At 40.5% G+C, this 11,356-nt stretch overlaps 1 protein-coding gene across 11 annotated transcripts in view; it reads left to right on the top strand.

The window, feature by feature from the left end:
• USP54 (ubiquitin specific peptidase 54) overlaps positions 1-11,356 on the top strand; it is a 121,285-nt gene that overhangs the window by 64,989 nt on the left and 44,940 nt on the right. For all 11 annotated transcript variants that reach the window (XM_015562155.1, XM_015562156.1, XM_006760981.2 and 8 more), the window contains 6 exons: positions 2,783-2,917; positions 4,924-5,037; positions 6,882-6,964; positions 7,373-7,478; positions 7,587-7,733; positions 9,811-9,960. In XM_015562155.1, coding sequence (XP_015417641.1) covers positions 2,783-2,917; positions 4,924-5,037; positions 6,882-6,964; positions 7,373-7,478; positions 7,587-7,733; positions 9,811-9,960 — 735 coding nt within the window. The remainder of the gene's footprint in view (positions 1-2,782; positions 2,918-4,923; positions 5,038-6,881; positions 6,965-7,372; positions 7,479-7,586; positions 7,734-9,810; positions 9,961-11,356) is intronic.

Raw genomic sequence — 11,356 nt, 5'->3', positions numbered from 1 at the left:
GGGAAATACTAGCAGGTTACACAGTAATATATTCTTAAACTGCTATAGGGATGGATGCTCCATGTGTATGAGGAGAAATGATGCTAGTAAGAGAGTAGAATGAGGAAACAGTTCCTACTTGAAATGAGCAGAACGAGGTTTAGTCCCATTTTGTTCTAGCCAGTTATATTACCTTAAGAAAAATGTTCACCTTTTCTAATGAATTCTTTACCTGCTTTAAAAAGAGAAAGAGAGAGAGAGAGACTTGGCTGGTGTGATTCAGTGGTTGAGCATTGACCCATGAACCAGGAGGTGACAGTTTGATTCCCAATCAGGGCATATGCCTGGGTTTTGGGGTCAATCACCAGTAGGGAGGGTACAGGAGGCAGCTAATCAGTGATTCTCATCATTGATGTTTCTATCTCTCTCCCTCTTCCTTCCTCTCTGAAATCAATAAAAACATATTTTTAAAAAGAGGGGAGACTTAAAAATATATTCCCTGCCCTGACCGGTTTGGCTCAATGGATAGAGAGTCAGCCTGCGGACTCAAGGGTCCCAGGTTCGATTCCAGTCAAGGGCATGTACCTTGGTTGCGGGCACATCCCCAGTAGGGAGTGTGTAGGAGGCAGCTGGTTGATGTTTCTCTCTCATCGATGTTTCTAACTCTCTATCCCTCTCCCTTCCTCTCTGTAAAAAGTCAATAAAATATATTTAAAAAAATAAATAAAATATATATTTCCTTAATAATATCTACCCACATCACATGATTGATTAATTTGTCCAATTCTTCATTTATTTATTTAAAACTAGTTATTGGTTGCCGTCTGTATGCCAGTACCTTTCAAGGTGCTGGGAGGTTAGCAGGGAATTAAAGGACAGAAATTTATGTCCTCATATTTATATTCTAGAGAGTGCAATCAGACAATAAATATGTAAAATACATGCTATGACAGATGGTAATAAGTGCCACGGGGAAAAATAAAACTGGCAAGGGTGGGAGATTTAGGAAGAGGGGGTGGAGTTTGCAATTTTAAATAGGGTGATCAGGAAATACTATATTGAGAAGATAATATTTGGATAAAAACCTGAAGGGAATCAGTGACTGAGCTACTGATAGGTCAAGTAAAATGAGGACCAAGAATTGACCATTCTAGGTGGGTGGGGCCTTTTATTCTTAGATCACTTAGGTAGGTTTATAAAGTGAAACTATAAACTATAGACTTATGGTCTCATTAGTAAGTCTGAAAAATGACCCTGGGATTTTTTTATATGAAGAAGTTACTGGCAAGAATTTTAAACAAATGACATTCTTTGATATGTAACTCATTGTTGAGTGAGGTGTTTATCTGGGTGGTTTAGTGAGGATCTGGGCCATGAGCTGCGGCTGTCAAGGAGTGCATTCTAGTCTCTGTGGGTAAGATTCAATACCACTTGGGAAGGACTCATCAAGCCAGGTGCTACTCGTTGCCACTCTTTGTTTCCATTCTGTGGACATAACACTCATCGTTGTTTCAGATGTAGGTAAAGATGGAGAAGACAGATGCATTTAATTACACCAAAATAAAAAACTGCTGCACATAAAAGACACCAGAGACTGGAATAAGATATTTGCCACAGTAATACTTACAAAGACCTAGAAAAAGCAAATGTAGCTAGAAAGACTAAAATGAATCAGTCTGATTGTATTAATTGCTGATAAGGATATGGGGAAATTTATTTATAGTCATTCACTGGTGGAAGTAAAAGTTTGCACAGACTTTATAATAGCAAAAAAATGGAGACTGCCAAAATATCTGCCAATAAAGAGATGGATAAACACATGTGGTATCGTCACCTGATAAAATACAACACTGCAGGGAAAAGGGATAAACCAGGTGTATATATTATATCATTATGGGTAGATTTCAAAACAATGCTGAATTTTTTTAAAAAGTTAAATTCAGTGTGATACTTTGTACATGAACAAAAAATACACACACACAAAAGTATATATGTGAAATACTTGTACTTTTATTTATTAATTATTGTATTATTTTCTATATGAACAACTGTAATCCTACTTTTAACCCACTCTCTCTCTATATATATGTATACATATATATGTATATATATGTGTGTATATGTGTGTGTGTGTGTATATATAAATCCCTAAATATACAGAGTGTGTATATATGTATATGTATATATGTAAAAGTATTAAAAACAAAAGATTATGCAACAAATTCATGATAGTGAGTGGCTGGTGGAGAGTGGGCAGTCTTGAATGGAACGTTAGCTTTATTCTGTAGATTGGAAGTAAAAATGATGGAATGTTTATTTTTTGGTGTTAGACATGTAGGTGTTATATTATTATTTGCACTTTTGGGTAATTTTGAATTAGCTAAACAATTAAAAAAGAAGGGAGCCAAGTTTCATAGAATGAGCCCCCAGAGAATAATTTACCAATCCACTTACATATAATTTATCTCTATTTACTGAAGAACACTCACCTCTGTCTATATCAGAGGAAGTGAGGTGATTGAATTGTATTAACTCATGACAGTGGTCTCTCCTAATGTGTCTTTGATGGTATCATACTCAGTTGGAAGAGCAAGAATCCTTATTCTTATTAGGATCATGCCCTTTATTCTGACTCATTTTTTACTTATTTTTTTTTTTATTACTAACTGCAAGCTTATCAACTGTAGGAGGTACATTTGGTTCCACAGCTATAAGCATGGAGTTGCTAGCATGACAGACTGGGATGTTTAGAAGCTTAATAACAGCATTGTGCTTTTCCCCTTGTCTAACCTCTTCCCTGCAGGGAATCTTTAACCAGTTTCAGTGTAGTAGCGAAAAAGTCCTTCCATCTGACACTCTCCGCAGTGCTCTGGCAAAGACTTTCCAGGATGAACAGCGCTTCCAGCTGGGAATTATGGATGATGCTGCGGAGTGCTTTGTAAGTGCTGGCCTCTGGCCTCTCTCTGATTTGGGGTGGGACTATTGATGGTCTCCATCAGGGATTGGCTACTGTATTGTGGCTACTTACTGTGCCCCTGGTCTCTACAGTTAGAACTAGACATTTCCCTAGTTTCTCAGAGCTCAAGTGTATCCCTGCTAATGCACTATGAATAGCTTCGCAGGCTTACTCTTTTTCCTGTAGGCTTAGGGTAGTTTCGTGCTTGCCATTGCATAAAACAGTGCTATCACCTTCAGAGCAGACAGGGCTCATTAAAATACAAATTTCTGGCTCCTATCCCCTTGAGGTTATGATTCAATAGTTCTGGAATAAAGACCCAAAATATCTATCTCTGACAAGTGCCCAGGTGATGCTAACACTGATGCTACTGGTTTGGGGACCACACTTTGAGAACCCTTGTATTACTAAAGATAATTAAACAGAGAATAACTGAATTCTTAGCACCAGTGTAATGTGCTATTTGGATAACTACATTCCTCCCAGTGACTTTTGGTAGAAAAACCTAATTCTTTTGACCGCTGGGTTCTATCCATCAACCTCCAAAAGACTGTGCATTTATTAAACAACTCAGAATGATATACATCCCATTACAGGGTAAAATGTAGGCCAAAATCAGAGGTACCCCTGAGAATCTGGATCATTGCTGTATTGCTGGTGGGATTATAAAATGATAATGCTACTTTGGAAAAGTTTGGCAGTTTCTTAAAAAATGAAACTTGCAAACTACCATATGATTCTGCAGTTGCCTTTCTGGACATGTATCCCAGAGAAATGAAAATTTATGTTCATACAAAACCTGCATATGAATATTCATGGAAGATTTATTCATAATAGCCCCAAACTGGAAACAACCCAGATGCCTTTAATAGGTGAATGGTGTTACAAACTGTGTATGGCCACACTGTGGAATACTATGCAGCAATGAAAAGGAATTAACTCTTGATTTATGGAGTCTTCAGGATGGGTCTGAAGGGAATTAGGCTAAGCCTGGCCGAGTAGCTCAGTTGGTTAGCCTGATATGCCAAGGTTGTGTTTTTGATCCCTGCTCAGGGTATATACAGGAATCAGCCAGTGATTGCATAAATAAGTGGAACACTAAATCAATATTTCTTTCTCTTAAAATCAATCAATAAAAAAATTTTTAAAGGGAATTATGCTGAGTAAAAAACACAATAGCAAAAGATTATATATTATATGGTCCCATTTATGTAGCATTTTATTTTTTTAAAAAATATTTTTATTGATTTTTAGAGACAGAGTAAGGGATAGGGATAGAGAGATAGAAACACTGATGAGAAAGGGAAATCATCGATCAGCTGCCTCCTGCACATTCCCTACTGGGGATCGAGCCACAATATGGGCATGTGCCCTGACTGGGAATCGAATCGGTGACCTCTTGGTTCCTACGTCAATGCTCAAAGGCTGAGATATACTGGCTGGGCTAGCATTTAAAAAATAACAATTTTTTTTAGAGAATTTGGAGAATTCTATTGGAGAATCTATTTGGAGAATAGATTGGTATTTTCTAGGGATAAGGGTTGGAATTGGGTGGGTAAAACTATAAAAGAATAGCATGAAGGAGCCTTGTGGGGGTGGGACAGTTTTGTATTTTGATTATGGTTGTGGTTCCATGACTCTATATCTGAGATAAAATTGTACAGAGCTATACATAAACACAAATGAGGAAATCTGAATACACTCTGGATTGTATTGATGTCCAATCAATTCCTGATTTGGATATTGTATTATAATTATGCAACATGTTATCATTGGAGGAAACTGGGTGAAAGGTACATTTGAATTCCTATATAATTTTTTTGAAATTTCCTGAGAATTTATAGTTATTTCAAATTAAAGAGTTAAAAAAATCAGAAGTATTCCTATCTTCCAGAAGGGTTGCTATTTCTCTGAGTAAACTGACAACCAGTTTGTACATTTGTCTATTAAGTATTGTTGATATACTGCTTTTGTTCTTTTCCTATTAGGAAAACCTGCTGATGAGAATTCACTTCCATATTGCTGATGAAACCAAAGAGGATATATGTACTGCCCAACACTGCATCTCCCACCAGAAATTTGCAATGACATTGTTTGAGCAGGTGAACCTTATTTCTATCCCTATCACTTAAAATGTATACATACATACATATGTATATATATATATCCTATCTAATAAAGGAGAAACATGGTAATTAGCCGTATCTCCACTACCCTTCCCATTGGCTAATCAGGGCGATATGCAAATGAACTGCCAGCAAAGATGGTGTCCGGCAGCCAGGCAGCTTGAAGTGAACATGAGGCTTGCTTGCTTCAGTGACAGAGGACTCCAACGTTTCCCTGCTGCTGCTGCCCGCCTCTGAGCTTGCAGTTTGAAACATTGTTACAAATATAGAAGCTAAACAAAACCCCAGAAACCTGCTTTCAGCCAGCTGGGATCTCAGAACTGGAGTTGAAACAGTGTTTCGATTATAGAACCCAAACAAACCAGATACCTGCTTTCAGCAGCCGAGGCCTAAGAGCTGGAGCCAAGCTTCAGAGCTAAAGCTGGCCCAGAATAAAAAAAGAAAAGAGAAAAAAAGGAGCGGTTGGGTGCTTCAGTCCCCCGCCAGCCTGAAAACAGCCCTCAGCCCCTCCCCCAGACTGGCCAGGCACCCCAGTGGGGACCCCCACCCTGATCCAGGACACTCTTCAGGGCAAACCAGCCAGCCCCCACCCATGCACCAGGCCTCTATCCTATATAGTAAAAGGGTAATATGCCTCCCAGCACCGGGATCAGCGTGACAGGGGGCAGCGCCCAAACCCCCTGATTGCCCTGCACTCTGTGTGTGACAGGGGGCGGGGCCACAACCTCCCTATCCGCCCTGCTCTGTTCATGACAGGGAAAAGTGCCCCAACCCCCTGATCAGTCCTGCTGTGTGCCTGATAGGGGGTAGCTCCCCAACCCCCTGATAGCCCTGCGGCTCTGTGTGTGACAGGGTGTGGCGCCCCAACCCCCTGATCCACCCTGCTCTGTGTGTGACGGGGACGGTGCCCCAACTCCCCTATCGGCCCTACTCTATGAGTGACAGGGGGGAGCTCCTCAACCCCCTGGTCAGCCCTGCTCTGTGCGTGACGGGGGGAGCTCCCTAACCCCCTGATCGACCCTGCTTTGTGAGTGACAGGGTATGGAGCCCCAATCCCCATGATGGGCCCTGCTCTGTGAGTGACAGGGGGCAGTGCCTCAACACCCTGATTGGCCCTGCTCTGTGCATGACAGGGCGTGGCACCGCAACCTCCCCATCGACCTGCCTTGAGTGTGACAGGGTGCGGTGCCCCAACACCCCAATCGGCTCTACCCTGAGCGTGACTGGGGTTGGCATTGCAACCTCCCGATCCGCCCTGCTCTGTGCATGACAGGGGGCAGCGCCCCAACTCCCCATTCAGCCCTGCTCTGAGCCCGACCAGGGGCTGCACTTAGGGATTGGGCCTGCCCTCTGCCACCCGGGAGCAGGCCTAAGCCAGCAGGTCGTTATCTCCCGAGGGGTCCCAGACTGCAAGAGGTCACAGGCCAGGCTGCGGGACCCCCTCTCCCCCTTGAGTGCACAAATTTTTGTGCACCGGGCCTCTAGTATATATATAGAATAGATTTCAGAGAGGAAGGCAGAGGAAGTGAGAATTGAAAATATCAATGATGGGAGAGAATCATTGATTGGCTACCTACTGTATGCTCCCCACTAGGGATTGAGCCCAGAACCTGGGTATGTGCCCTGACCGGGAATCAAACCATGACCTCCTGGTTCATCGGTTGATGATGCTCAACCATTGAGCAACACTGGCTGGACCCCATCACTTCTTGTACCTTTTCTTCAAGGACACTTTATCCTGAGATGTGGGGTGTTAGATGGGTGCCAAAACAATTAATGACTGTGGCTGCTTGGTTTTGCTTTTTCCTTCCTGGGCCCAGTGTGTATGTACTAGCTGTGGCGCCACGTCTGATCCGCTGCCTTTCATCCAGATGGTGCATTACATCTCTACCACTTCCCTTTGGTGAGTCTTACAGGGTTCTCTGTCACCTGAGGCATGCATACAGTTGATTGGGTTTTAACTGGAAGCATCCAAATAGCTTATATCCTTATTGCTGAGTCTATGCTATATTGTAGGAACTCAGAATTATAATTTTAAAATAATCTTTGTTCTCCTTCTTTTCCATCCCTCATTTTTTCCTAGGCTTAGTTCTGTCCGGCAAAGTGGGAGGAGGAATGGGGATTCTATGAGCTTTGGATTTGGGGACAGGCAGAGGCACTCACTGTGTTTGTGGGACACTAAGGCTGGTCAGGACACGGGGCTTCAGTTTAGTGGGCAGAGGAAGAAAGTCAAACATATGAGTTAGGAGTTTGCATGAATGATTTATTTGTAATTCTCACCATCATCACCCTTTTATTCCCCATCTTAAAGCAATCAGGCTATTTGTATGCTGGAAAGACGAGAAAAACCCTCCCCAAGCATGTTTGGTGAGTTGCTGCAGAATGCCAGCACCATGGGGGATCTCCGGAACTGTCCGGTGAGTAAGTCAGTGGTGGGGTTTGGGTAGGAGAGGGGACCCTGGGATTCGTGGACTTGAAGTAGAGCCAGTGGGAAACGTCAGACTAGCCTCATGTGTATATTCCAGAGCAACTGTGGGGAGAGGATTCGGATTCGCCGTGTGCTGATGAACGCTCCGCAGATTATCACAATTGGACTGGTGTGGGACTCGGATCACTCAGACTTGGCGGAGGACGTCATTCATAGTCTGGGCACCTGCCTCAAGCTGGGTGATGTGAGTGTTAGTTTAACTCGTAGCGTTATTGCGTCTTATTCTTGCTCAAGGGTGTGAACACTGAACACAAAAGTATATCCTAAATGACTAATATTACAGAGTTTTGGACAATCATACTTGTGCACAGTAATCCCCCCTTATCCATGGTTTCGTTTTCTGTGGTTTCACTTACCCACAATCAACCATGGTCTTGAAAATATTAAATGGAAAATTCCAAAAGTAAAGCATTCGTAAATTTTAAGTCACGTGTAGTTCTGAGTTGTGTGGTGAAATTTCACCCTGTTTTCACTCCCTGCTTCCTGGGAATTGGATAATCCCTTTGTCCAGCATAGCCACACTTTTATGTATCTGTACATATACATATACCGGTACATATACATGTACATACACTGGTACATATACATATACAGTGATTATTACAGTGAAGCAGTGTTTATATTCAAGTAACCCTTAAAGTAGCCTAGTGTTACATCACAGTGTCGACCTATGTCATTCATTTCACTTCTTCTCATTAATTAGTTATTGTATCATCTTACATTACAAGAAGGGTGAGTGCAGTACAAGAAGATTTTGAGAGAGGGAAAGACCACATTTATATAACTTTATTGCAGTATATTGTTATAATTGTTCTACTTTATTATTAGTTATTATTGTTCATCTCCTCTGTGCCCAATTTATAAATTAAACTGTAAAGGAAAAAAACATAGTATATATAGGGTATAGTACTATCTGCAGTTTCAGACATCTGTCAGGGGAGTCTTGTAATGTTATCCCCTGTAGATAAGGGGCACTACTGTTATATGTATATGCATATATGTACATGCATGTAAATGCTCACTTACCTCCTTTGGGTAGGCAGCAAAGGCTTTTTATTAAAAGTGGGGTGACCATGGCCTTGAAAGACAAGATAGGCCGAGCTTAGGTACTGGTAAAAATCATGCAATTTATAAAGTTTATAAAATTCATAAAGTGTGCTCTACTCACTATTAGTTCATACCACTGTAGAACAGGGAGTTGTATTCAACCACGGGAGGTGGTAAGGTCAAAGAAGTGAGCAATCCTGACTAAAGCTGCTTTGGAGGGTGACGGAGGTGAAAGTTGGTGGCTTGGGTCCTACAGTACGGAATCCACAGTGAGGAACCAATATCTGTTGAGAAGGTAATGAGGTAGCTTGGCAGAGCATTTGGTGGGTTAGTGGTTTCCCGTGGGTCTGTTTAGGAAAATACACAGGGAAACAGACATCACACCGGGGGGCTTAACCTCATCAGCTCCATGCCCTGGCGTAGGGACAGCCATGGTTTTCCTCTGGTTCCAGAGAAGAAGCAGAAACTCTGTGGTTTTCTTTCATAGTTTCGCTCTGGGATAGTACTATGACTAAGGAGATCCCTATTGTGTTTTAGTTTCATTAAACCACTACTGAGAATAAGTGAATTCTTTGTGATCTTATTTTAGGTCTTCTTCCCAAGAAATCTCTGACATGAGTAGGCTATATATAACAAAATCTCCTTTTTCTAAAATTCTGTAGCCTACAATATATTCTGCACTGTTCTAGTTTTATTTTTATGATTGTTTTCCCAACCAAATAAGTTCCTCATGCAAGAATAATTTTCTTCATTTTTTTTCTTTGTATGTCCCTTTGCACCTAGGACAGTGTTGGACATGTAGGAATTGAAATGCTAGTATTGCTTCTCCTAAGGGCTTTCTTACCCCCTACTTAGGGACTCAGCAGGAAATTTATATTTGTGGTGCCAGCTGATAAATAACTTTTGAAACTTGAGAATGTTTTTGTTTTGTTTTGTCAACTTTTTCTGACTCCTCTTGTGATCGGCCCCATCAAGAAAATATTATTGAGAGTTATGGGGGAACATCACCACCTTACCAGTTACTGGCCACTATTTTGCTTTTACCTACATTTTTCCTTTTTGGGTTCATTTCTGATGACTAATTGGATTAGCAAAAAATCTTATACTGATGGGCAGAGAAGCAAGTCAGTATCTTAAGAAATGATGAAGTCAGTCTGTTGGCAGATGTGAGAGGGTTATGTCACTGCTCTTTCCTTTTTCTTCTTTCCCTGCAGCTATTTTTCAGAGTGACAGATGACCGGGCTAAGCAGTCTGAACTGTACTTAGTAGGAATGATCTGTTACTACGGCAAACATTATTCTACATTCTTTTTCCAAACAAAGATCCGCAAATGGATGTATTTTGATGATGCTCATGTCAAGGAGGTAGGAATATTCAAGCCCTGCTTAAAGTGTTTGGTGACTGCAACAAAAAACTAAGGATAATTATTTATCTTTAATGTTTTATTTTCATAATTTTAATGTCTATCACTTATCTATTGGATTTATGAGAGTATTAGTTTTGTCTTCCCCAATAAATGGCAAGTTCCTCAAGGACAGGATGAATATATCTTCTGTTATTGTCTCTAAATGCCTTCACATGGCATTCAGCACAGTTAACATTTATATTGACAAATTATTTTTTAAAATGTGTTAATTGATTTGAGCGGCAACGGTCTAGTAAATCAGATTAGATTTTAAGGATAGCAGCAAGTTCAGAATTCCAAATTTTGGAATTATTAGTGGGTAATACTTTATCTCAGGCTGCTATAAAATAGTATCTATTGTTAGCTCCCTGAAGTACCCTATCACCAATTAACATGATTTTGAGATAGCATAGAAAAAATGGGGCTATGATGATATTTAAAGCTGGAAACTTGGCACTCTCTAAACCAGTGATGGCGAACCTTTTGAGCTCGGCGTGTCAGCATTTTGAAAAATCCTAACTTAACTCTGGTGCCGTGTCACATATAGAAATTTTTTGCTATTTGCAACCATAGTAAAACAAAGACTTATATTTTTGATATTTATTTTATATATTTAAATGCCATTTAATGAAGAAAAATCAACCAAAAAAGAGTTCGCGTGTCACCTCTGACATGCGTGTCATAGGTTTGCCATCACTGCTCTAAACCACAGAGTCCGGATGAAATAGTTTAGGTGATTTGCATGAGTTAGAAAGACAGTTGTGATTAGGTCAGCAGCTAGGAGATTACTTAGACATTCTACACCAATCCATGGACCTTAAGCAGCATCTTTCACAAATAGTAGTCTTTGTCAAATTCTCTTCTTCATCTCTTTTTTGCTGTTGTCATTTCGGGCAGCATATAAATTCTTTGAGCTTTAAGTTTTGTTTGTTTTATTGATTTTGAGAGAGAGAGAGAGAGAGCAAAACATTAATGTGAGAGAGAAATATTGGTGTGAGAGAGAAATATTGATGTGAGAGTGAAACATCGATCAGTTCCCTCCCCATGACTGGGAATCAATTTTATACGGGATGACACTTGGACCTTACCAGCCAGAGTTAGGATTTTTATTTGAATAATGCTACATGCCTTATAAGATATTATGTAAGATTATGTAAGCAGCATATAAATGTGTTTTAGTTAAAATAATGATAACCCAGTTATAAATTTACTAAACATCTATTATAAATCAGGACTATGATAGTTATCTGACTCCAAGAATACACCTAAAATTGTTACTAGTTTAAGCTTGAGAGAGGGTGACTTTGAGGATTTGACTGGGTTGTTATTTCCATGGCTATTCAGGTACTTTCCCT

Source organism: Myotis davidii, unplaced genomic scaffold (assembly GCF_000327345.1).
Source record: "Myotis davidii unplaced genomic scaffold, ASM32734v1 scaffold134, whole genome shotgun sequence".
Classification (NCBI taxonomy): domain Eukaryota; kingdom Metazoa; phylum Chordata; class Mammalia; order Chiroptera; family Vespertilionidae; genus Myotis; species Myotis davidii.
The sequence above is the reverse complement of the archived record's forward strand: the minus strand, read 5'-3'. Positions and strand labels throughout refer to the sequence as shown.